The sequence below is a fragment of the Bufo gargarizans genome, chromosome 1 (genome assembly GCF_014858855.1).
Source record: "Bufo gargarizans isolate SCDJY-AF-19 chromosome 1, ASM1485885v1, whole genome shotgun sequence".
Lineage (NCBI taxonomy): Eukaryota > Metazoa > Chordata > Amphibia > Anura > Bufonidae > Bufo > Bufo gargarizans.
In genome coordinates, this window is record NC_058080.1 from 144672845 (window position 1) to 144699968 (window position 27124).

The 27124-nt window shown below is 43.9% G+C and overlaps 2 protein-coding genes across 4 annotated transcripts in view; one reads left to right on the forward strand and one right to left on the reverse strand.

Moving 5' to 3' along the window:
* AASDH (aminoadipate-semialdehyde dehydrogenase) overlaps positions 1–1979 on the reverse strand; it is a 36909-nt gene extending 34930 nt beyond the window's left edge. Inside the window, 1 exon segment of the mRNA XM_044299465.1 lies at positions 1862–1979. Within this exon segment, the coding sequence (XP_044155400.1) occupies positions 1862–1960 (99 nt within the window). The 5' untranslated portion in view covers positions 1961–1979.
* Positions 1980–2056: 77 nt separating this feature from the next.
* On the forward strand, positions 2057–25658 carry LOC122941977 (multifunctional protein ADE2-like). 3 transcript variants are annotated; one of them, XM_044299478.1, is made up of 18 exons: positions 2057–2142; positions 2388–2459; positions 3311–3376; positions 4881–5030; positions 8674–8751; positions 11259–11440; positions 11525–11839; positions 12661–12798; positions 12976–13036; positions 14020–14141; positions 14994–15030; positions 17251–17442; positions 17631–17806; positions 20301–20480; positions 20717–20830; positions 21422–21602; positions 23646–23804; positions 25246–25658. In XM_044299478.1, the coding sequence occupies exons 1-18, from the start codon at positions 2130–2132 to the stop codon at positions 25410–25412; spliced, it is 2403 nt and encodes an 800-aa protein (XP_044155413.1). In that variant the 5' UTR covers positions 2057–2129; the 3' UTR covers positions 25413–25658. The 3 variants fall into 3 exon arrangements, with proteins under 3 accessions (XP_044155413.1, XP_044155407.1, XP_044155420.1); XM_044299472.1 differs by having other exon boundaries at positions 2065–2459; XM_044299485.1 differs by lacking the exons at positions 2057–2142; positions 2388–2459; positions 3311–3376 and adding exons at positions 6788–6864; positions 7197–7387 and having other exon boundaries at positions 4892–5030.
* The last annotated feature ends 1466 nt before the right edge of the window (positions 25659–27124 follow it).

Here is a 27124-nt window from a genome sequence, read left to right on the forward strand (position 1 = left end):
GCAATTTAGGGGCCCAAATGTGTGAGAAGAACTTTGCAATCAAAATGTGTAAAAAATGACCGGTGAAATCCGAAAGGTGCACTTTGGAATATGCGCCCCTTTGCCCACCTAGGCTGCAAAAAAGTGTGACACATCTGGTATCGCCGTACTCAGGAGAAGTTGGGGAATGTGTTTTGGGGTGTCATTTTACATATACCCAAGCTGGGTGAGAAAAATATCTTGGTCAAATGCCAACTTTGTATAAAATAAATGGGAAAAGTTGTCTTTTGCCAAGATATTTCTCTCACCCAGCATGGTTATATGTAAAATGACACCCCAAAACACATTCCCCAACTTCTCCTGAGTACGGCGATACCAGATGTGTCACACTTTTTTGCAGCCAGGGTGGGCAAAGGGGCACATATTCCAAAGTGCACCTTTCGGATTTCGCAGGCCATTTTTTACAGATTTTGATGTCAAGGTACTTCTTACACATTTGGGCGCCTAAATTGCCTGGGCAGTATAACTACGCCACAAGTGACCCCATTTTGGAAAGAAGACACCCCAAGGTATTCCGTGAGGGGCATGGCGAGTTCCTAGAATTTTTTATTTTTTGTCGCAAGTTAGTGGAATATGAGACTTTGTAAGAAAAAAATAAAAATAAAAAATCATCATCATTTTCCGCTAACTTGTGACAAAAAATAAAAAGTTCTATGAACTCACTATGCCCATCAGCGAATACCTTAGGTTGTCTACTTTCCGAAATGGGGTCATTTGTGGGGTTTTTCTACTGTTTGGGCATTGTAGAACCTCAGGAAACATGACAGGTGCTCAGAAAGTCAGAGCTGCTTCAAAAAGCGGAAATTCACATTTTTGTACCATAGTTTGTAAACGCTATAACTTTTACCCAAACCATTTTTTTTTTGCCCAAACATTTTTTTTTTATCAAAGACATGTAGAACTATAAATTTAGCGAAAAATTTATATATGGATGTCGTTTTTTTTTTTGCAAAATTTTACAGCTGAAAGTGAAAAATGTCATTTTTTTGCAAAAAAATCGTTACATTTCGATTAATAACAAAAAAAGTAAAAATGTCAGCAGCAATAAAATACCACCAAATGAAAGCTCCATTAGTGAGAAGAAAAGGAGGTAAAATTCATTTGGGTGGTAAGTTGCATGACCGAGCGATAAACGGTGAAAGTAGTGTAGTGCAGAAGAGTAAAAAGTGCTCTGGTCATGAAGGGGGTTTCAGCTAGCGGGGCTGAAGTGATTAAACGGGTTGTCCAGGATTTTAATACTAGACCGGTGGAGGTCTGACCCTCTGTACCCCAACTGATAGCTGTTATCTTGTAGTTGGTCTACTACACAATGGACAAAGCTGTGCTGACTATGAGGTAACAGCTGATGGACAGGGGTGCTGGTGCCGGACCCCTCCAATCAGATATTGAGGTATGGGGGCCTCCTAACCATATTGCCCTCCTGCAGGGCATACACCACAGCTAGAGCGGTCTGCCAGCGTCTTATTTGTCTTCAGTGAAAGAAACATGCATGCTCTGCCAAGTGTGCATGTTTATAGGGGGCATGCACTTGCTGGCTCTAGACTGCCCCCAGCTGAGGGGCAGCCACAACTGTATCCAGTCTAGGCAACCATCTGCAAGGTAAGTGAATGGGCAGCAGAGACAGCAGGCATCACTCTCTGATCCTGGCCGTTTGCTACAATGTATCAGCCTGGAGTCCACACTCACAGAAGGCCTGTCAGTAAAGGATGAGCCGAGTGCACACTTCTGAACTATAATTCATTGCACTCACACTGTCCCCCCAGACCTGCAGTGGCGGAAACCCAAAGTACTGCTGGCAATGCATATAACATAATGAGGTTACCTTCCCCAGAGCATTATACACTCTGCAGACACTTGCTGCTAAGGAGCCTACATAAGGACCGCAGCTCCATAGTAAATATATGCATAGTATAGTGCGCATGCACGGGCTTTGCTCTTTGGTCCGCGCAAGACCCGGAAGGAATAGCTGACAGTCCTATAGTAAACGAGCGCACTGCGTCTGCTGCGCACGTGACCCGGAAGTGATATTCAAGCGAAGGATGCAGCTTTGTTTCCGTAGTAACAGATAACTTTACTGCCACCGGGGTGGTATGGACGAGCTCGGTAACGGCTGCACATAGCATCCATATCCAATGCACCGGAAGCTGCACATGAAAGCTCCTATATATATATATATATATATATATATATATATTACAAGGATTGGAAGAACCAGTGCAGCTGTGGGGAGACTATAACTCCCAGCATACCCTGGCAGCCTGCAGCCCCCTAGTTGTAGTTTATATGTATGCACCTGCAGCCCCCTCCTTTGTCCAGTTTGAGCTCATGCTTTGTGTTTCTTCTTGTAGATCACGCCCCTAGAGATGACCATGAAATATTTCTAACCATGCAGAATATAAAGGAGGAGCCCGTGGATGCTGGTGAGTGTGTCCAGGCTGAAACGCAGTAAGTTGGCAGCTTTATATAGTGCCGCCATAGTCTGCAGCTATTTACAATGGGGGAGGTAACAAAAAAGCAAAATGAAAATAGATCAAAACAAAAAAAAGAGGCTGAAGAAGAGAAGTCGCTGCCCGGAAGAGCTTACCGTCAAAGTGGTAATGAGAGATACGTGTGGATGTTACTAATACCCCTCTACTACACACAGTACATCTAGTAAACATTGAAGGGGCTTTCCGAGAGTAAAATATTGGTGACCTACCCTCAGTACAGGTCATTTATATCTGATGGGTGGGGTCTGACTTCAGGCACCCCCACCGATCAGCTGTTTGAAAAGGCTGTAGTGCAGGGATGGCACCCAGCGGCTCTCCGGCTGTTGCAAAACTACAACTCCCAGCATGCCCAGATGGCCTACAGCAGGCATACTCAACCTGCGGCCCTCCAGCTGTTGTAAAACTACAACTCCCACAGTGCCCTGATCGGGCATGCTGGGAGTTGAGGTTTTGCAACAGCTGGAGGGCCGCAGGTTAAGCATGCCTGGCCTACAGTTATCAGCCTACACCAGGGCATGGTGGGAATTGTAGTTTTACAACAGCTGGAGAGCCGCAGGTTGGCCATCCCTTCTGTAGTGCTTCAGTGAATGGGGTGCGGGCTCTTCCTGGGCCAGTGATGTCATGTTCATCGGTCACATGGCCTAGGCACAGCTCAGTCCCATTCAAGTAGTGCTCGTTAGATCTTTTGGATCGCCTACCCTTTAGAAGAGTGAAAAATTCTTATGGTGGGACAACACCTTTAACTGAGCTTTCCTTTTTATTTGATGTCATTGTTTATATAGGTGCAGTCAGCGGCAGATCACAAGAACAGTACTATTCTTATCTAGAAGACACTGACTTCAAGCAAGGTACTGTATGTCATCTCAGGCCATGGTCTACTAAACAGCTGTCTTACCAAATGGACTCATGCTGACGTCTTGAAAAACATAGGTGCCATCTAGTAACCAGTAACATTCCCATTATTTAGACGGAACAATAAAACATGCATTTTTTTCTAAATTTAAAGGGAATCTGTCAGCATATTTATGCCTATGAAACTGGCTGACCTGTTACATGTGCGTGAGGCTCATTTGCATATAGTAAAACATCATCATTTTTCTCGGCAATGCGGGCACATATGAACATGGGACCAACACAGATGTCTTCAGTTGCCAAGTGCACATGTAACAGGTCAGCCAGTGTCATAGGTACAAATCTGCTGACAGATGATTGGTCTTCCGATACATTATACGAGAAGAGCACATTGATGAAGTCTATGATCTCAGATCACCACTGATTTGCAAATTTAAAGGGATTGTCTAGCCTTGGTGTGGACAACACCTGGGACCCTTCCCTGTCTCATCTGAATATAAAAGAACTCACCTGCGTGTGGTTCTACTGCTACTTTGTTCCCTGCCACTTCTGGTCCCAACAGAACCAGGAAGCGGCTTGGTCCCATGACTGATGTGGCCAGTCACAGGCCTCAGTGTTCACAGTGGCTTGAGCATTACGCCACAGCAGTGATGTACCATTCTAACCACTGTGACCGCTGGGGCCTGTGATTGGCCACAGCGGTCACAGGACCAAGATGTTTTCTGGTGCAGCAGGGATTGGAAGGGGCCTGGAACACAACAGAGGCCGGACTGCAGACAGGTGAGTGTTGTTTTGTTTTTGTTTTTTTGTTATGTACAGTAGGACCGCAGGGATTGTCTTCTTGAAGGGCAGACAACTCCATTAAAGGGGTTCTCTGCTTTTGCTATAGTGATAGAAAATAGTCATCTGAGAATAGGTCATCAATATCAGATTGGAGGGGGCCAGACTGCCGGCACCCCCACCAATCAGCTGTTTGAAGAGAAAGCAGTGCTTATACGAGCACTGTGTTTTCTTCTCGGTTTACCCTCTTGCCGTCTACATTGCAGCCGTGAGCAGTGTAATTACAGCTCCTTTGTCCCATTCACTTCAAAGGGATGGCTGTGTCCTATTCCAGTGAATAGGATGGAGCTGTCCCATTGAAATGAATGAGTAGGAGTAATTGTAATTGCACTGCTGCAATGTAGACAGCGAGGAGATAAACAGAGAAGAGAACATGGCGCTCGTATGAAAACTGCTTTCTCTTCAAACAGCTGATTGGTGGGGGTGCTAGCAGTCTGGCCCCCGCTGATCTGATATTGATTACCTATTTTGAGGATAGGTCTCCAATATAGCAAAAGCAGAGAACCCCTCTAAACAGAGCTGTGAAACCTCTTTAGCTAACTAGCTTACTGAATTATGCCATATATTTTTTTTGATGGAAACAAATGTAATACTTTCATATGAGTGATTAAAATATTAATGTTACTTAATTATTTACTTCATTTTTGCATTTTTCACTAGAGAATGCCCCTGAGCTGGAGGGTGGGGTGGATGGCGAGATCAGAATAGTGTCGATAGAAAGTGCAAAGGAAGCCAACAACTGGGTTGACCATGACGTCAAATCACTGCTCAGTGTATGGTCAGATGACAGAATCCCCCATCAGCTGAAAGGTACGACTTGTGAACCAGTGTAACCAGTTCTGTCTCAGTGGAGTTGTGCTTTACTGTATACTAGCGTATATATACCCGGCATTGCCTGTGTGTACAGCTATATAAATATTTTATGATCAAATACTCATTGTTCTCTTTGGCCTAATTGGAGAGGTAAAGAAAACATTCACCATTTGTTAAATCAATTATGAGGGGGGGGGGGGGGGGGTATTTTTAATTTAAAGTTCCTGTTACACATTAGTTCATTGTTGGCCATTCTCTTTATGGAGGAAATATCTTTGCACCCGCCCCTTTGAATAGAGTCTGTGGGATCTTACATCTCCCCTGCGTTTCAATCTGCTTCTGATTTGCCTGCAAGTGCTGTCTAAAAGACCAACTGTTTGTTGCCCATAGCAACCAATCACAGCCCAGCTTTCATTTTACAACATTGCTACTGTGGCTCTCCAACTGTACAAAGATACAGCTCCCATCATGCTCCAACAGCCTGTAGCCATTAGGACATAAGGGGGTAGTTTTGCAACAGCTGGAGAGTACTTTCAGAAGCACTGTAGTAAAATGAAAGCTGTGACTGGTAGCGATGGGCAATGGTTTGTCTTTTAGACAGCACATACAGTATGATGAGAGGTCATCTGAAATGCAGGGGAGATGAGAGGCAGTGCATCCGCAGTTACTGTTACAAAAAGTTTAACTAAATCTTTATATGTACTTTATTCAAACCTGTTGCAAATGCATTAAAATTAATTTTTCTAATATACTTTAGTTTTCCCAGCAAAATAGGCACCTGAAGTCAGCACTCGCATACAGCACTGCTTTCCTAAAGCCTGGCATAAATCTGCTATGTCAAGCTTTAGCAGAGCGGGCAAAGGCAGAAGAGCAATGTCTTATGTGAGCTCGTGTGATAAATTGCACCTCTGCCTGTCCCTGCTCTGCTAAAGCTTGACATAGCCCATGTAATCCAGAAAAACTCCCTAGGGAAACTAAATATTCATAACATACGCGCATATATGTTACACCTGTGTCTTAATATTAATGTTAAGTTATATGTACTGTAATTGAAAATTACAATAAAAAGATTATAAATATATATATATATATATATATATATAATATATAAACAAAAAAACTAAGTGGCAGCACCGTCAGTATTATAAAAAGGGTGCAACTGGCCCAATGTGGATATAAGCCAATCCAAATAGATAAAAATGTTAAAAAAGGGCAGCACTCCAGAAAGTAAAAAATGCAAAAAATGCTTTATTTACCCAAATGGGAAATGCGACGTTTCGGCTCTATGCAGGAGCCTTTCTCAAGCAGTGTGTACAGACAAAATACTGAGTTTATATATCATTATACTGAGTCATATCCATTCACAAAACAGGTGTAATCAATTCATAATAAATAAAACTATTTGACAAAAAGTGCAATGCATATACAAAAAATACAGTGTAACACAGATAATCACTAATTCCTGATCATATAATAAATATCCAAATGACAAAATGTATGCATGATTCTGTAGTGTATCAAACCACAATCCTAGCCAACCACAATCCTAGTCAACCCCAATTTTATAATCCACATGGTCTGAATGTGGATTATAAAATTGGGGTTGGCTAGGGTTATGGTTTGCCCTTTTGCTGCATATTATGATGTCGACCGCACCTGTGTATATTGTGTGATTATTTGTACTGGACAGAATATATGTTCTTTATGAATTTTCATATTTTTAACAATTATTTATTTTCTTATTTTTATTTTAGATGGTCTGCCACGGAGCATGGAGTGAGGAAGCTTGAGGCTGCATTTGTGAATGGCGTGCTGTTATAATATGCTGATGGTGATTGATCTATTTCTGTCCATATTTGGGATCTTTATAGTCTCAGTCCGTTGTTTGCATGGCAGGTGGTTATGAGGAGAAACCTCTTCAATAGGTGGTGATAGGTGGGTTTTTGATCATGGACACGGTGCGACTCTGCACTAATGTGCTGATGCGCAACTGGTCTGAGGTCCCGGATGGAGGCTCCACTTCCTAGGTTGTGGTAGCCCTCATCCGACCCCACTCAGCCACTCATACAAGTTATATGGCACTAATATGTGCTACCACCTTGATCCTGCACACATCGGTCGTCACTATTAAAGCGCTTGTCAGTAAAGGCATTATTCCCATAGTAAGAATGGCCGAGTTGACATCAGGGCCGCAGTACGCAGCCGCGGCACTGTGATCACATCGAAACCCAGAAGTATGAAGTACACGTCATCTGGACATGCGCAGTTGCGCTTCAGGCACGCCGGATCGCACGAGTCATGGCAGCCATTCACGCTCTGTCTCCTCCTTCACCCTCCGTCTGCATTACCATGCAGTAAGCACTTAGCACTTTATTATTAATCACAGTTGGCACTGTTAATGTTTTGATTGATAATTATGAATTTGTGTAATAATTTTGATACACTACAGAATCATGCATACATTTTGTCATTTGGATATTTATTATATGATCAGGAATTAGTGATTATCTGTGTTACACTGTATTTTTTGTATATGCATTGCACTTTTTGTCAAATTGTTTTATTTAATATGAATTGATTACACCTGTTTTGTGAATGGATATGACTCAGTATAATGATATATAAACTCAGTATTTTGTCTGTACACACTGCTTGAGAAAGGCTCCTGCATAGAGCCGAAACGTTGCATGTCCCATTTGGGTAAATAAAGCATTTTTTGCATTTTTTACTTTCTGGAGTGCTGCCATATATATATATATATATATAACTTTATTAGAATCTTCCAGAACACTGGAATTGACATTGTGACTAGTAGATCTGTATAAAAAAATCTTTAGGCCTCATGCACACGACCGTTGTTTTATTCCGTGTCCGTTGCGCCATTTTTCGTGATTTTCTGCGGACCCATTGATTTTCAATGGGTCTGTTGAAAACTAGGCTGAAGCACCGTTTGCTGTCCGTGATCCGTGGTTCCATTCCATCAAAAAAATATAACCTGTCCTATTATTTTTGCGGAAAACGGTTCGTGGACCCATTCAAGTCAATGGGACGCTAAAAAACGCGGAGGCACACAAGATTGTCATCCGCGTCCGTTTTTTTCCTATCATTTGCATGGCAAACCTGTCTTAGACCTTTTTTTACATTCCTTTATGTCTGGTGGTCCTCCAAAAATAAAGGAAGACACACGGAACGGAAACGGGTCATGGAACAACGGAACCCCATTTTGCGGAACGGAACACAACAACGGTCGTGTGCATGAGGCCTTACCAGTATCATTACTCCTGCCCTCGCTTGCTGGCTGCATGTAACATGCCTTTCCTCGTCCTACATCATCAGGGTCTATTCACAAAGCTTAAAATACATGTGGGAAGAATACACAGATACAATAGATGTCAGATTTGCCAGAGTCTTCCCGTGGATTTTGGCGCAGAATGCATGGCAAAATCTGTGCAAAGTTTGAACACACCCTAAATGAGTGTAGCTGCTAATGGCAGTGTTAGATCTGGCACTGTAGGAATACATGCAGCAGTCAGGTCGGATGGCTGGAAATGATAGAAGGTAAAGATTAAGGAAAAAAAACTATAATTACTAAGCTATTTCATTATTGACCACTTCTGGCCCAATTTTTACCTTTCTTTAGAAGCTGATGAGAACTTTGTGGGTGGCAGTGAAGCTCAAGTATTTGCTTTACGAAACAAGAGGAGGGGATGTCAGAATGGTGAGATTATGCTGCATGTTGCTATAGTGTTATCATTGTATATAATGGGGGGGGGGCTTTATTTAGAAAGTCTCAAAGTAGGGGCTTTGCAACTTTTTGGCCTTGCTTGCAAAAAAACAATGTGCGACTTTTTACATTATTACACCACTCAGTCCAGTTTTGTAGGGTGTTTTTGTAGGTAAACTAAATGCAAAAAAAGTATCAAGCATCACACGTCAGTGATTTTGAGCCAAAACCAGTGCGGGTCTAAACACAGAACAGGAGCAGATCTTTCCCTTTATACCTTATCTCTGTGGAGGCTCCAATCCTGGTTTTGACTCACGATCACTGATGTGTGAACGAGGCTTTAATATGAACACATGATTGATGAGCGACCTGAGACTGAGGCCTCATGCACACGACCGTTTTTTTTTTAAGGTCTGCAAAAACGGGGTCCGTAGGTCTGTGATCCGTGACCGTTTTTTCGTCCGTGGGTCTTCCTTGATTTTTGGAGGATCCACGGACATGAAAAATGAAAAAAAAATCGAAGTCAAGTTTGCCATTGAAATGATAGGAAAAAACGGACACGGATCACGGACACGGACGCGGATGGCAATCTTGTGTGCATCAGTGTTTTTTCACGGACCCATTGATTTGAATGGGTCCGTGAACTGTTGGCCGTGAAAAAAATAGGACAGGTCATATTTTTTTCACGGCCAGGAAACACGGATCACGGATGCGGCTGCCAAACGGTGCATTTTCCGATTTTTCCACGGACCCATTGAAAGTCAATGGGTCCGCGAAAAAAAAACCGAAATCGGCACAACGGCCACGGATGCACACAACGGTCGTGTGCATGAGGCCTAAGAAGTCTCTTTTGTTACATGACTTTTTTTCTTTTTTGTTTTGCTTGACGAAGGCTACTTTCACACTAGCGTTTATATTGGATCCGGCAGGGTTCAGCAAAAACGCTTCCGTTACTGATAATACAACCGTCTGCATCTGTTATGAACGGATCCGGTTGTATTATCTTCAACAAACCCAAGACGGATCCGTGATTAACTCCATTGAAAGTTAATAGGGGACGGATCCTTTTTTCGCATCCTAGGATGGAAAGCAAATCACAACATGCTGCGGTTTGCTCTCCGGTATGAGAACGGAATGCATTTTGGAGCAATGTGTTCTGTTCAGTTACGTTTTGTCACCATTGACAATGAAGGGGGACAAACCTGAAGCGTTTTTTTTTCCGGTATTGAGACCCTATGACGAATCTCAATACCGGAAAATATTAACGCTAGTGTGAAAGTAGCCATAGAGAAAACCTGTCATATTGGAAATAAAGTCCTAACTGCAGGCAGCGTGTTATTGAGCAGGAGGAGCTGAGCAGACTGGTATATATATCGGAAAAGATTCCATCAAACTTATATTTTATTGATCTAAAACCCTGCGCCTTCTGGGTTTAGGAGTCCAGTGGGCGGTGTCACCTAGTGATTGACAGTTATCACCATGCATGCTGATACAGGGAATGTCAATCAGTGCGTGAGATATTTATCGGTATAGATTTTAAACATCCCTTTAAACGCTACTGAAATCTTCTGCAACCTTTGGCTCCCCAGCTACTGTCAAACAATGCGTACCAGGGAAACCACTGACCAGTACTGCTGAAGTTGTCAGGATTGACACACATTATGTGATATAGTGCCCCCCCCCCCCCCCCCCCCATGGCTTTAGGTTGGCTTGCAGCCTGTGGAAGACAAGCCTATGTTAATATTTTCTAAAAATTTTTTAATACTGTAAGGGTTAAGCGCTCACGTGTAGGATTTATTTGTGGACAATCCGCACTGAAAGCCGCAGGTGTTCGCAGGGAAATCTGCGCGGTCAATCTGCATCAGATCCGTGCGGATTTGAGGTAGATTTGGAGCGGATTTTCTGCATGCGGATTTTACTCTCCCCATTGAAGTGAATAAAGAAAATCCGGTCAGAAAAATTAAATAAATTGACATGCTGCGGATTTTAAAATCCGCACCGTAGGTCAAAATCAGCGCGGAGAAAAAATCCACATTGTGTGCATGAGTATTTTGAATGTACATGACCTACGGTGCAGATTTTCCACGCGCAAATCCGCACGCAATCCTGATCGTGTGCATTCACCCTAACCCTGGGTTCACACCTAAGCGTTCCTCAAACGCGCGTTTTACGCGCGTTTTTGTCGCGCGTTTTTATGCGCGTTTTTTGTAATAGTAAACGCGCGTTTGACGCGCGTTTGTGTCATTGACTGCAGTGTCCTATGGCCACAAACGCGCGTCAAAACGCCCCAAAGAAGCTCAAGTACTTGTTTGAGCGTCGGGCGTTTTACAGCGCGTTCGTACGCGCTGTAAAACGCCCAGGTGTGAACCCTTCCCATAGGGAAGCATTGGTTTTCATGTCTTAAGCGTTTTACAGCGCGTTTGAACGCGCTGTAAAACGCTCAGGTGTGAACCCAGGGTAAAAGCTATTATGAACCTTTACAGTATTATCTTCTTGTTTAGATCATCAAGTTCCATCGAAAAAAACGATTTCTGCTGACATAAGAAGTCGTGTTCCCGTTGAACTCTCATCAGGGATCCATGCCAGTGAGGAAGTAGGCGGGATTCAAGAAGTACAGAACTTTATTGATCAGCACAGTGTCTGTTTCAAGGATCAGTCAGAACACCACAGATATAAACCTCAGGTGCATCTCCCATTATGAACTTAGCATGGTGGTCACGTAACCCTGTGATGTCATGTATGCGGACATGCTTGTTTTACCTTTCAGATGTCGCACCTGCCGACACGGCTTACCGGAGACAGCATTCTTCATCGATTAAGCAAGCGTGGCCACCCCTCCTCTGGCAGGCTGAGGAAGGTCTGTAAAAATATCATATGTTTGCCTGCTGAATACCCAGAGGATTACTGCACATACAGAGTTCCCCGGGGGACGGAGAGAGAACAGCTTGCCATGCTGGGACTGGTGGGGAAGATCCTCATACATTCCTCCTGGAACTTTGAGAATTTCAGGACTGAAGTGATTACCCTTTTCCGAAAGTGTTTTTCATGTTCAGACGAGGAGTTTTCATTTGATTTCCTCCAGGTAGGGGTTTTGGTGTACTTTATATTATCATTCGGTATTATTTCACAATTGCTGGAAAAAGTCCAGTGGACGCCAATGGCTGTTACATCCATTGTTTCAAAGATGGCGGTGGTCACTCATTGAGAGTGTTCGGCACGGGCACCTCTGCCATCTTAGGAGCAATGGATGTGTTCACTAGTTACCCCACTAGCAATAGGGGACCTAGAACTGGGCAGCTGCAGTAAGAAATGGGGGCGTTTTCCAGACCAGTACACACCAGTTTAGACCATTGTTTATCAGAAAGTGATAGCAGCATATGGGAGCTGGCAGGTTCCCTTTAAAGGGGTTGTCTCACATCAACAAAAAGTATGTAGAGGAAGTTAATACAAGGCATTTACTAATGTATTGTGATTGTCCATATTGCTTCCTCTGCTGGTTGGATTAATTTTTCCATTGCATTAGTCACTGCTCGTTTCCATGGTTACGTCCACCCTGCATTCCAGCAGTGGTGATAGGAAAAAGCACCAGCCTAGGAGCGCTGCCACCACAGATCCTATATTGTGCAAGCACGACCACCCCTGATGGATTGCAGGGTGGTTGTAACCATGGAAACGAGCAGTGTATAATGTGATGGAAAAATGAATCAATCCAGAAAAGGAAGCAATATGGACAACCACAATACATTAGTAAGTGCCTTGTATTAACTTTCTCTACATGATAAATGTCAATTGCTGAAGTGAGTGAAACCCTTTTTTATGGATGTATATATTTGTGATGAATTTATATTCCCACACTTTGTCACGTGATCTTGTAGGTTGATTGTGTCTGTGATGTCTTTACAGTGTCTACCAGGGAATCGGAAACTGATCAAACCAAATGTGTCTGCAACTTTTAAATGGAGTGGTGTCGCTATAATAAGCCTGGCTGCACAGGGCTCATTGTATGTCAAAACGCCACACACACTTGCCGCACCTGCACAGGTAGGTCATTGAGCTTTTATATGCCTTATAATGAGGACATAACTTGAGGTGTCAGTTGCTTGTGCTCCCAACAATTTGGGCTTTGTTTTCTGATTGATGTAATCTTTACTGCTAGTCTCCTTTCACCATCCCCATCACATACCACACTTGAAATATAGTTTTCTGCTGCCTTTGTAGAATATGTTCTTCAATACCAAGCGACGTCTTCCTGATGCTGAGAGTGAAAATATTGCTTCAGGTAAGATCTCTTTTTCACCTTAAAGACAACCTGTAACCTCTCTTGACATGTCTGTTTTAGTAACTACTTGCCTCCCCCTCATAACCACCCTGGAGCATCATCTCTTATGACTCTATGATGTGTCATTCCTCTATTATTCCTTCTAGACGTTATGAATGAATTGCTAGCAGTTTGCAGTGAAGGTCCAGATGGGTGTTACCAGTTGGAGGGGGTGTGTCCCTGCACAGTCTGACACTATCCACTCCGTGCTGCCAGTATTATTAGTTATGTACCTCCATGGTAGGAAAATCATATAGGTTCCAGTTGTCCACAGCCTTTGTCTGGTATTAAATCTTTAGGTGCACAAAATGGGAGCGTACACAAGATGACGTCAGTATATATCCCTGCCATACAGCAGCAGATTTTCAGAACAGCATGGTATGAGTCTTGTTTGTCAGCAGTAGATTCACCAGTCTCAGGCTACTTACACATCTGCGCTTTGGTTTCCGGTTTTGAGATACGCCAGAGGATCTAAAAACCAGAGCAAGACGCTTCTGTTCGATTTAATACATCAGGATGCATCCGTTCCGTTCCGATGCGGTTGTATTAAATTGAAACTGAAGAAACAGGATCCGTCACTAAAAATAATGTAAGCCAAAGGGGGACAGATCCGAAGAAAACAGATCCGGCACCGTTGACCTACATTATTTTTAGTGCCAGATCCCATTTGTTTCACTAACCGGACACAAAACCACGGAATGCATCCTGGTCTGTTTTGTCCCCATTGACAATGCATGGGCACAAAACTGAAGTGCAAATGTGAAAGTAGCCTTACATAGGTTTCTAAATGCAAACTTCTGGGCAGTTCTCCAGAACCCAATGAATAAAGCAACATTATTTCTTTTTACAGCTTGCCATTTCCCTTTACACCAGTGAAGATCAATGTCTATGTTCAGTTACCTATTTGTATGGTATAATCCTATTTTATTTTACATTTCTGATAGACAGACAGATTGCGGAAATCAGTCAGCCAGGGGTTTCTCCCCTCATACACAGCGTAGATGAGAAGGAGGATTCTCAACACTGCACTGTAAAAGACCTCAAGGTTCCCCAGCATCAGACTCTGGTTGGTATAAACATTGATTCTGCTGATTAGACTGCCTTTTCTACTTCTAGGGTAAATGCACGCTTACTGGAAATGCTGGAAATTCACATGAATGGCACAAAGCTGCAGTACCCTCCACAACCACTCCAAGTAGAAGACATGCAGAGTAAATTGTGGGGCGGGCCACAGTGCTCGCCCAACCGTTGTGGCCCCTTCAAACGGCTAATTGGCTGGGTTGCCAAGAATCCGATCTAATTTTGACGGCCTATCGTAAGATTAGGCCATCAATATTGTGAACTCAGAAAACCCCCTTTAAAGAGGACCTTTCACGGTTTTGTTTTATTCAAGATAAATACTTTTATTTGTGGGGTACCCTGCCTGTTTTTTTTTTGTTTTTTGTTTTTGTTTTTTTTAATAAAATATGGCTCCTGTGCCCCCCCTGTATTTTTCCCGCTCAGTATGTTAATACTGAGCATCGGTACAGGGAGGAGACGCCAGGGTTTCTCAATGGGCGTCTCCTTCTCCCTGGCTGTGCCGCGATCCAATCACAGCGGAGAGCGTCACAGCCAGCGAGAAGGAGACACCCATTGAGAAACCCTGGTGTCTCCTCCTCCCTGTACCGATGCTCAGTATTAACATACTGAGCAGGAAAAATACAGGGGGGCACAGCATCAGCAGGGGGTGCCACACAAGTAAAGGTAGTTATCTTGAATAAAACTAAACCGTGAAAGGTCCTCTCTAAGTACTCTGGTTCTTCTGTGCTGATCAGTCCTTGTTCAGTGTGACTTCAAGTAATATGCATCAAGTGTGATGATAATCTGTTCATAAGTCTTAAATCTCACACATGTTATGTTTCATTTTAAATCACTGTAGGCTCAAGATCACACTGATGAAACTGCATCAAATACAGGTTTGTGTCATTTCCACTATATGCTTCCAAATAGAATTTCTTTGAAAATGAAAATTTTCTTAGAAAAAATTTGCATTAAAGGGATTGGCCCTTCACACACCTTTGTAGCATATCGCTATATTGGCATAACCCTCCATTCATCTATATGGCAGTGCTGGCAAGCAACAGCTCGGCTATTTTCCCTGCAGGTGAACAGAGAGGTGGTCACGCCTGTGTGGTTCAGCTCTTTACGGAACTCCAATAGAAGTGAATGGAGAGCACGCTGCACATGTGCAGTGCGCCCTGCTTCGCTTTGAGGACCCCATTCTAGAGATAGGTGGGACCCACACTTTTGTGACATTAGTGGCATATCCTAACAATACTCCACCAGTGTGTGAGATGGGCCAACCCCTTAAAATGTAGTTTACTGACTTCTGTCCACAATTTAAATGGACAAGTATACCACATGGAATACATTTTTTGTGGGACCCCTGCTGTGACAAAAAAGCCTAGACAGTTATGTTTTTCTTTACATAAAAAAAAAAATAAAATTCCATGACCTTCCACCCCCAGCTGGGCCATGCTTTACATTGGATGGCCATTCTGTTGATGGGCTGCCATGTAATGTTACATTCTCCCTGTCTTCATGAGACAATGCCATCAATGATATCGCCGAGTGGCACAGTTTTTTGTTTTTTTTTGTGCATGGGTTTAATGGCTAGAAAATCTTACTTAACTGATTATATATCGCCAACTGGAAGCACCAGGATCCAAGTGCAGAAATCAAAAAGCACAAAGCATCATACTTGTCAATTAAAGGGGTTCCACGAGACTTGAACTATCTGATTGTCTGACCCAAAGGACCCCCACTGATCAGCACAATTGTGTGGGGGGGTGGGGGGGTACTATTTCTCCTTATGGTGAGTGAATATTAGGAAGTCTTTTAGACCATGCAATGGTTCTCTAGGAATAAGGTTTGCAAACCTCTTCCCAAAACAGCGCTCCAGATGGCGACTAAAATGGTCGCCAATGTGCCTTGAAATTGCAGATGGCGACAAGACTTTTTAGCCTTGTCGCCATTTGCAACAGGGCTGCCGCGCTGTAGCTGAATATTGTGGTGGGGCATGGGAGCCAATAATTACTTGCTCCGCCTCCCCAGTGCAGGCGTTCGCTCAGCAGCACAGGGTAGAAGGAAGCAGTCTCTCCCTCTCCCCTGTGCCGCTGCTGCTGCCTCCAATGAAAAGACGGAGGGGAGGGGCTGTGGCCACTGTGCCACCAATGATGTTAACTCACCCATTAATTCAAATATAGGAGGAGGGTGCTGGCTGCAAAATCACACAGCTGGCACCCAACCTCTATGACAGGTAGCTGCGATCCGCGGCAGTTAACCCCCTCAGGTGCCGATAGAATGGAGAGCTGCCATGGCACCCCCAGCTGGGTCATGCTTTACATTGAATGGCCATTCTGTTATGAATAGCAGGACTCATCAGCTCACGAAGTGCTGTTTAATATAAGATTTTTAGCAAAACAGCTGGGTCGACTAAAGAAAGTGATCCAGTTTTGTTAAGAGAATCTGTCACTAGTTTGTGCTGCCCTTAGTTAGGGCAGCAAAACACTGGTGACAGATTTCCTTGATAACAGGCCTTGAAAAATAACTTGTGTAAGCCAAACCAGACACACTTCTGCAGACAGCTCTTTCAGGGTGCTTGCCCTTCATTAGTAGAGAGCAGAGTACTGGTTTGACTGTGTGAGAGGCCTTTGCCGGGTATCTGGGGGGGTACTATTTCTCCTCGAGAGTGCTTGTTCAGGGGATGTGGCGCTCATCTGTACAAGCAGCTCTGCTAGATATTGCAGGTTGTTCCATTTACGGTATATGGGATACGCAATCGGTGTTCTCATTCTGGGAAACGCCTTTAATATCTTGCTCTGATTCAAGTGTGTACTGCTTGTCATTCTGGTAAATATTGTAAAGGATATCTCTAGAGGCAGACTACTCCTGTGAAACTTTAATAAGGCTACAGAAATATCGCTATTGCAGCAGCAGAGAAGCCATCATCCAACAACTTGCAGGAAATGTTAAGACTTGGCTCCTTATTTCAATTTAAAGTCTAATAGCTCTTTGGTATTTTTTTTTTTATATATCATTAAAATCAGTGTCAAAAGTAGAGCTTTCTTTTTAAGAGTCACCTTGGTGTATATTTTTGTGACTTTTTCATGTGTGCCATTTTTTTTTTATGGAAGGCCAGAGACCTACTGAGAACCCATACCAAGGAATAACTAAAGAGATGTGTGACGTTCCTCAGCATTCTGGAAGTTTACTGACGGAGTCCACAGACAACATATCTACAGGGAACACTGCCTCAAAGTACTACGCAGAGGGCAAATCCTTCAACATGACCAACAACTTTGTCTTTAAACTTCTGCGAGATGCAGGTGGGACATTTCCTCTTAAAATCATAACTGCTCGTGGAGGAGGTCTGGACATTTAGTTCAGTGCTCTGAGATTGTACCTGAAATCATATGTAGATAACAACCCTAAGCACAGAGACACATGTACAGTAAAATCTGAATGAGGTATTTGCAGATAAATGATTGCTGATTAAAGATTAAACATTTCTCAGGTATCAAGACAGCACTTCCGAGGAAAGTCAGTGAGAACAGATTTGTCACCTGCGGTTGTGAAATAATTCCCATTACATGGGGGTGCTGGAGGATAGCCACGGGCATGTACCTCAAAAGACATCCTGATGCTGAAGGAAGCAGGCTTTACCCTCCCAGGGTAGAGATGTTTTATAAGGTAACCTTTAGATATAGTCTAGGATATAAATGCTGTGTAGGTGTACTGTGCCAAGATATCTATGCAGTTCAGAAGCTAGGGTGATCCTTGGTGAGCCTTACTGAGCAGGGGGTATTCTCAGTGTGATCATGACCATTGTCAGATGTTATATTTCAGTGGGAAGAATAAATAAAGTAACACTACTTAAAGGGGTTGTCCAAGTTATATTTATTGATGACCTATCCTCAGGATAGGTCATCAATATCAGATCGGCTGGGGTCCGACACCTGGCACCCCCACCGATCAGCTGCTTGAAGAGAAGGCGCGCTGCCGCCTCTTCATTGTTTACCTGCTCGCCGTTGCATCTGCAGCGGTGAGCAGGTGTAATTACACCCAAGCTGTCCTATTTATTTCAATAGTATGTATCGCTCCTATACACTTGAAAAAGAGGAGGCAGCGCTGGCACGGCGCGCTTTCTCTTCAAACAGCTGATCGGCGGGGGTTCCGGGTGTCGGACCCCAGCCGATCTGATATTGATGACCTATCCTGAGGATCCAACACATTTACCATTACTTATGGCATTATACTGGCGCAAGTAATGCCCCAAACCTATGCCATCTCTGTGCTGGCCTAGCCAAGATGTGCCAGAATTATTAAAGCAGTTTTCCAGTTTCAGGAGGAAACCAGACAACTTTTGTGATACACCTGCATTAAAGAATAGATAGTTTCTTACCTGACTGATCCAGAGCCACCGCTCTGGTTCTCCAAGCTGAGCTCTGTTTACCCAGCTGCATTGGTGACTTTACATCCACAACATGTGACCGCTGCAGCCAATCACAGGCCTCTTCAGTGCCCAAGCTTACTGCTTTGCTTGCAATAAGCCAATAAGCTCGGACACAATTGGCCCCTGCAACTGCTCAAGACTGCAAATACATGTAAGCTCTTCCCTCTTAAAGGGCTTCTGTCACCCTACTAAACCTTTTTTTTTTTTTTGCTTACTTATAATCCCTACACTGCGATTTATGGCTACATGATCTAATTCATCATTTTGGTCCTGTAGATTTTGTTAAAAACATGCTTTTAAAATATGCAAATTACCTTGCTACCAGCAAGTAGGGCGGCTACTTGCTGGTAGGAGCCGCATCCTCCGATCCTAAAGACGCCCCCTCCGCATTGTGATTGACAGGGCCAGGGAACGGAATCGTTCTCTGCTGGCCCTGCCTGTTTGCATTCAAAATCTGGCGCCTGCGCCGCGGCCGTACCTGTCTTTAATCGGCGCAGGCGCACTGAGAGGCGGCCGCTCCATCCTCAATGCGCCTGCGCCGATGACGTCACATCTACACCCGGCGCAGGCGCATTGAGGATGGAGCGGCCGAGCGAGCGGCCGCCTCTCAGTGCGCCTGCGCCGATTGAAGACAGGTACGGCCGCGGCGCAGGCGCCAGATTTTGAATGCAAACAGGCAGGGCCAGCAGAGAACGATTCCGTTCCCTGGCCCTGTCAATCACAATGCGGAGGGGGCGTCTTTAGGATCGGAGGATGCGGCTGCTACCAGCAAGTAGCCGCCCTACTTGCTGGTAGCAAGGTAATTTGCATATTTTAAAAGCATGTTTTTAACAAAATCTACAGGACCAAAATGATGAATTAGATCATGTAGCCATAAATCGCAGTGTAGGGATTATAGGTAAGCAAAAAAAAAAAAAAGGTTTACTGGGGTGACAGAAGCCCTTTAAAGAGGTTGTCTGGGCTTTTTCTATTGATGACCTATCCTCAGGATGGGTCATCAATATCAGAACGGTTGGGGTCCTTCACACAGCACCCCGCTGATCAGTTGTACGAGGAAACGGCGCACACAGTGCGCACGTGCTGTCTCCCTTCTCTCTTCCTGCTCACTGCTGCTTTGCCATAGACATACAGCAGTGAACAGGAAGAGAGATGGGAGACGGCACGTGCGCACTGCTCTCGAGATCTCCCCATACAGCTGATCGGCGGGGGTGCCGGGTGTCGGACCCACATTCATTTGTTATCGATGACCTTAGACATACAGCTGCAAACAGGAAGAGAGACGGGAGACTGCCCTGCGTGCAACGTCTCCCCATACAGCTGAATGGTGGGGGAGTCGGTTGTCAGACCCCCGCCGTTCTGATATTGATGACCTATTCTGAGGATAGGTCATCAATAGAAAAAGCCCGGACAACCTCTTTAATTCTGGCATAGGACCTAAATGGTGCAATTTCACTTGCATGTATAATGTATACGTTGTCCTAAATGTGCTAGATGGGGGACAGCAGGGTACCATATGTAATCAGCTGTACTGCACTTCTGGGTTAAAAGCGCTGGCAATATATTTAGATGCTCAACATCACAGAACCATGTTATTCATACTGTACCCTCATAGTGATCACACTAGTAGTGCAGGCATATACGTACCTCTTTCACTATTAAAGAGCCCTTCATCTTCACAGAATCACACTTTTTGGTATTATTATACTTTTGTGTAAACTGTTTTTTTAACAGGATGATGTCCGTGGTGATGTTGTGTGTTCAACAAAGCAATTATTGGCCTCAAAGATGAACTCTGCAGGCCTTTCCATTGGTCAGTCTGAAATTGACATCATAAATCACAGTGTGGTGGCCATGTTTGAAATTTTGGAAAAAGCTTGTTTGGCTGCTGACTTCATTCTTGTGAACATAAAGGTGTGTACCACATAAAATGCAAATATTCATTCCTCTGTCTTAAATGAGGACTGCCATAACATACGTACTGTATCTATTTAAAGGGTGTTTGTCATCAGACAAGCCCTTTGAAGCTGAGTTGGGGGGGAAGGGGGGGGGGATAACTGAGTCCACTACAGGTTTAATCAGATGTTACCTTTTAGCCATACACACTACACTTGTTTTGGTCATAAATTTCTCTTCCTTCACATACTCAGGTTCAGTTTGGTGTGGACCTGGACAATAAAGAAATTGTCCTCGCAGACGTCATTGAATATAATTGCTGGCACCAGAGTCAATTAGAAGACAAAGGGCAACAGGATGACAAGCAAGTGAGACTCAATTTATCACTGTTCTAAATAGAGTAGAAAGAGGATTCAGCATAAACAGCTCTCTGAGGGAATACCGAGGACCCCGCTGCTATAAAGTGTCTGCCAGAACATTTACTGTATAAACCGCCCTCACTGTAAGGGCTCATTCAGACGGCCGTATGCTGTCAGCATAAATACTGAATGCTATCTGTTTTTTTGCGGATCCGCAAAAAAAAGGATAGCATTCAGTATTTTTGCGGACCCATAGACTTCAATGGGGCCATGTCCTGATTTTCACGGACAAGTATAGGACATGTTTCATTTGTTTTGCGGAACCGTGGAATAGAAAAGGGCCCCATAGAAGTGAATGGGTCAGCATCTAATCCGCAAAAAAAACGGATCCGCGTTTTTGCGGATAGCATACGTCTGAATGAGCCCTAAATCAGCTTGTGTAGGTTGTAATTCAGAAGCAGAATCAGAGATGGAAAGCATTTCATGCACCTACACCATGGACGTGAGATTATCATCTAACAGTATGCAGCGGCAATCTGAAATGTAAATGCCATTATTGCCTACAGTGCCTTACATTAATATATGTTCTACATTCTCCAGAATCCGTTAAGTCAGAGAGGCCAAGGAAGAGTAGTTGTCCTGATGGAATCCACATCATACCTTGTGCATTGTGAACAAATTAAGGCATCATGTGCAAAGTACAATATCCCATGTGAGCTAAGGGTGTCGTCTGCATATAGCGGACCCGGGGAGACGCTGGATATAAAATCACAATACGAAGGTACATTAATGCTGCATGTCCAAGGCTAAAAAAATACACTAAATAATTTGACATCCCATATTAATAGAATGTTCATTTTATCCCATGATACCAAAGGGGGTATGGTCCAAAAGTGGCATGCACAAGTAGATAGTAGTTCAGGTTAGGATGAGCCCCACGTGTATCACTGCCGTAGAGAGAGGCTCTGGTTGAAGACAGTGATGCAGTCATGTAGATCTTTTTATCTACTCATGGATGCCATTTCCGGACCATGCTATACCCTGTGGTATTATGGGATGAATTTTACAATATGTTCATCAATACTGGTTGTCAAGTTATTTAGTATATGAATATGAGCACTTTATGAATGAAACCGACTTCTGTTTGTAATTCTGGATTTGTTTGCGCATTTTAAGAGTAGGTTCACACAGAATATTTTGGGGCAAGTTTTGAGACAGCAAAAAACTCTATGAACTTACCCTAATGGTGTCCATGTATTTGATATTTATGGCGTATCCACAGGACAGGTCATTAATATCTGATCGTTAGGGGTCCAACTTCCTGCACCCCCCGCCAATCAGCTGCTTGAAGAGGCCACAGAGCTCCAGCCTCCTCACAGCTTAGGCCTGTTTCACACTTGCTAATACTGGAAAAAAACAGCTCCGTTTAGTCCTTATGCAATGTGAATGGAAATAGATCCATTCATGTATAGTGACTGTGCTTGGTATTGCAGCTCAGGCCAATTCACTTGACTAGGACTGAGCGGTGCCGAGGCCATATGACTAGGGCTGCAGCTATTGGTTATTTTAGTAATCAAGTATTCTATCGATTAATCCAACTATTAATAGAGTACTCTAATAAGAAAAAACTAATTAAAAGAATGTTTTGCTTTATAAAAACTAATCAGACCCCCCTGCCATCAGGCTTCACCCCCCGATGCCATCAGGCTCCCCCCCCCCCAGTGCCATCAGGCTCCCCCCCCAGTGCCATTAGCTGACCCCCCAATATCATTGGCTAACCCCCCCCCCCCCCCCAGTGCCATCAGCTGCTCCCCTATGCCATCAGGATCCCCCCCTTCAGTGCTATAGGCTGCCCCCCCCCCCCTTAGTGCTATCGGCTGCCGCCCCAGTGCCATCAGGCTCCCCCCCCCCAGTGCCATCAGCTACTCCCCCGCCCCCCAGTGCCATCAGCGTTTACCTCCAGTGCCGCCATCTCCCCCTCCTAGCCATAAGTCCCCAGCGCCAGTGAACTAAAATACTTACCTCTCCTTTAGGGGCGCTGCCGACACTCCAGAAATCTTCCATCATCTTCTTCATGCGCTGCACTGGGACCTGATATCACACAGCTTCAGTTCCTATCGGAGCAGTGAGTAATGGCAAGCTCCTCACTTATGCTCTGTGGTCACATGACAGAAACGAATCCTCGATGCAAAAAATTTGCATCGAGGAGTTTTTTGTATCGAGTAATCGTTGCAGCCCTACTTGATATGACCGATGAACGTGACATCGCATGGCCTAGGAAGAGGCTGCAGAGTTCAAACAGCTAATCTAAGGGGGGGCCTGGATTCAGACCCCCACCCAATTCATGAGGATAGGCCATCAATGTCAAAATCGTGGACAACCCTTTTAACCTCCTTAACGGTATATCTTTAGAAGGTTAGCTCTACATAGCAAGTATTGATACTGAATGGGATGCTCTGTAATCCAGTAGGTTGGGATTTCTGTCATGTTGTGGCCATGGTAACTAGAAGGGCGTAACACGACCATACTACTTTTCATTAGTTGTGATGTGATGCCGCATGATTGTAATCTACAAGGTGCCGTATAGCCCTAGCCTTCTGGTGGTTTATTGTCTGGTCATTATGGACTACTACTGTTGTGGGGTCACTTCATTTAGGTAATCCCTTGCTCTTCTTTTTTTCTTTATGTTTTTATTTTTGTTGTATAGCTTGTTTTGTGCAATAAGGAAAAAAGATCCTTCTTTAGTTGTGAGTGCATACGTGTATTCATGCCTTTTTCTGTGTTCTACGTAACATGTAGCTGACGCTTGTATTGTTTTCCCCAGGAGATGGCACTCCTACAGTTTTTATTACTGTAGCCGGAAGAAGTACCGGTTTGGCATCTGTACTTTCTGCTAACACTGCCTATCCTGTCATTAACTGCCCGGCTTTAACGGCAGATTGGAGAGCTCAAGATATGTGGTCTGCCCTCAGCGTCCCAGAGAGTATGTGCCTCATCTCATCCGATTCAGTTCTTAACAGTCTGCTGTAAAACATTATGGAAAATAAAATGCGTTCCTCTGTGACGCAGACGCATATCATGGTCTTCTGAAATGAGGGCAGAGTAAGCGGCTTTTCAGGTGACCATCTCTGCAAAACACGGATACCAGCTGTCTGCATCCCCCATTTTTCCCCGCGCTATGCCTATTCTTATCTGCAAAACAGCGAAGAATAGGATGTTTTTTTGTTTTTGTTTTTGTAGGGCTGCGAAACGGACATACGAATGGGTCCACATCGGATCCGCAAAAAATGCGGATCTGATGCGGACCAAAAATACGGACATGTGAATAGCCACTAATAGTGTAATGTCTCATACTGACTGTCTAAATATCCCCTTTATAAAGTTTATGGAACCCATGCTACCTGTCTCTTCTCAACATTTCAGTTGGAAGGGACTCTTTTCTTTAAACGGCTCGTCTGCTTTGGACATTCCCTATGAATTAGAAGGATCCCCTAACAATAGGCTGATCACTGGGTGTCGCACTCGTCATTTCTGGGAACCTGTCACAAAGTGTTCACCCGCTCTGCAGTGCCCTATGCAGAGTCATGTGGGCAGTCCTTGTCTCCTGATACATTATTACGATCCAGTTTGCCCAGTGTTCTGCACGTGCAATGAAGCAAAGTGCACCAGCCTTGGAGCCATCTGAGCACTGCACATCCGCCGGATGCCACAAGCTTGTTATGATGTTTCCTGGCCTCTCAGCCATCAATTCAAGCCAGGACTGCCTGACTTGTCAGTAGACCAGTAGACTGGGACCGCACACATGACTTTCCACAGGTAATTACGGTAACCTACTGAGAGCAGTACTTTACAAATATGCTTCAAGGGATGTTTTAAAGCGGTTTTCTGAGATTTTGATACTGATGACCTATCCTCAGGATAGGTCACCAGTATCTGATTGGTGGGGGTCCCACACCTGGGACTCTGATCAGCTGTTTGAGAAAGCACCGGCGTTCCTGTGAGCGCCACAGCCTTTTTTGCAGCTTACCAAGCACAGCGCCGTACATTGTGTAGCGGCTGTGCTTGGTATTGTGCTCAGTCCCATTCACTTCTATGGACGACAGGTAGTGCTCTATAACAGAAGTGAATGGAGCGGTGGGCCAACATGCACATTACCACTCTGTTCAGAGAAGGGTTTGGGGATCAGACAGCCCCTCCATGATCCAAACTGTATCACGTATCCTGTGGATAACACCTTTTAAGGTGCCTATACACATTAACTGATGCCAGTACAGTCTAGTTGCCCTCGATACCCTCTTCCTATTGAAAACACATGCACTCCCAGACCAAAAGAAAATGCATGCAGCAAGAATGTATTAAAATACCCTTTTTTTTTACATTGTGATGTTTTCTTCTGTCTTTAATTCTCTCTTTTTACCTTCCAGATCTTGGATTTTGCACTGTGTTGTCTCCTCAAGCAGCAGCTCAGTTTTCTGCCCATATCTTAGGACTAAGTAGCCACCAGTTATGGTCCAAGCTGCGCTCCTGCACTCTTAACAAGTGGATCTCTGTGAAACAAGAGGATGAGAAGCTGAGGGACAGCAGCATGTGATGTCCGTCTTCACTATAACAATATCTCCAGACTGTAGAGTTGTATGCATTTCTATTTGGATATTACTTGATTAGACTGACAGAGATGTAAGGACTCCCAAACCCAGTCTCTGCCTTCTGTCTCCAGAGGGGTGATGGGAAATACTTGGTGCACCATTTATATTTATTGCTTTTATATTTAATATCTTGTAAATTTCTCATAGTAACATTTTTCAATAAACCATAAAACATTTTTCTTGTACCACCACTTACGGGCTGTATTTTCATTCTCTGCATGTTACATGAATACAGTTGTCAGACGTGTTGAGGTGAAGCTACATGGCAGACAGTGAGAGAGAATGCTCATATGCCACACTGTAATTGGTGGGAATTACATTCCTGTCACTTCTTCTTTTTAAGAAACTTGGGCTTCCCTAGCCCCCCTCCAGATTTCTACAGTTCCAATCTCTGTGGTAATAAAATAATTGTAATGGTTGTAACTAAAGGTTATATCCCGTGCAGTATCCAACTGAAAAGGATGTGAGGGAGGAACACTGCAACTACAGATCAGCCAATCAGAATTACTGAGAACTTCTAGGAACCTGTCATTTCTGGGAACACGTCTCCGGAACTGTATGAGGTTTTGCTACAAAACAAGACTGGTGCATATGGTACCGTTAGGCCTAACCGACGTGACATGCCATCTATGTTTGCCAAGAAAAAACTCAAAACCGGAGAAATGGTTGCCTGGCAGAAGGGTAAGATGATGGCAATGCGATGGCGAGACAAGAAGGACGTGTGTCTCATGAGTACTGTGCACAATACCTCTACTGCCATGGTCCACACAAAAGGTGGGAAAGATGTGCTGAAGTCGCAAGTTGTGATAGACTATAATAATACCATGGGAGGTGTCGGCAGAGCCGATCAGGCAATGACATTTTATCCGGCTATGCGCAAACAGCAAAAAAAAAATTATAAGAAGATCTTCAGGCATCTTCTGGAACAATGCCTTTGGAATGCATATATCCTGCAAAGAGTGACAAGCCTCTTGTTCATTCTGACTTTATATGGAAGGTGGTTGAGCGGATTTTTGTCAACCACCAGACGCCATCAGTATCTGTGAACAGACCTGGACGTCGTGCTGTTGACGTTGTCAACCCAGAACGCCTGACTGGTCGTCACTTTATCGACTTCATCCCGCCAACCGCAAAAAAAGCAGCACCTACCAGGATGTGTGTGATTTGCTGCTCAAAGAGAGATGGCAATAGAAAGAAAGTCTGAAAAGAAACCAGGTTCCATTGTCCTGATTGTGACGTCGGATTTTGTGCAGTCCCATGTTTCAAAATGTATCACATTTAGGATGTTTATTTAATTTTCTGTGTTTGACAAATTTCATTATTTTTATTACATTATTAAATAAAATTATATTATTTATTAGATTATTATTCATAATTTTGTGTTTGAAACTTTATCACATCTGGGATGTCTACTAATGTTGATAAGTGCAAGATAATGCACCTGGGGCGTAAAAACCCAAGAGCAGAATATAAAATCAGTGATACAGTCCTAACCTCAGTATCTGAGGAAAGGGATTTAGGGATCATTATTTCAGAAGACTTAAAGGTAGGCAGACAATGTCATAGAGCAGCAGGAAATGCTAGCAGAATGCTTGGTGTATAGGGAGAGGCATTACTAGTAGAAAGAGGGAGGTGCTCATGCCGCTCTACAGAGCAC

Bases quoted from the DNA above. Each gene is read 5' to 3' on its own strand.
- LOC122941977 (XM_044299472.1), top strand. From the start codon at position 2,327: ATGCACCTGCAGCCCCCTCCTTTGTCCAGTTTGAGCTCATGCTTTGTG. The intron at 5,031-8,673 runs GTACGACTTGTG...ACCTTTCTTTAG, and splicing joins AATCCCCCATCAGCTGAAAG to AAGCTGATGAGAACTTTGTG. The intron at 20,481-20,716 runs GTGTGTACCACA...TCACATACTCAG, and splicing joins TCATTCTTGTGAACATAAAG to GTTCAGTTTGGTGTGGACCT.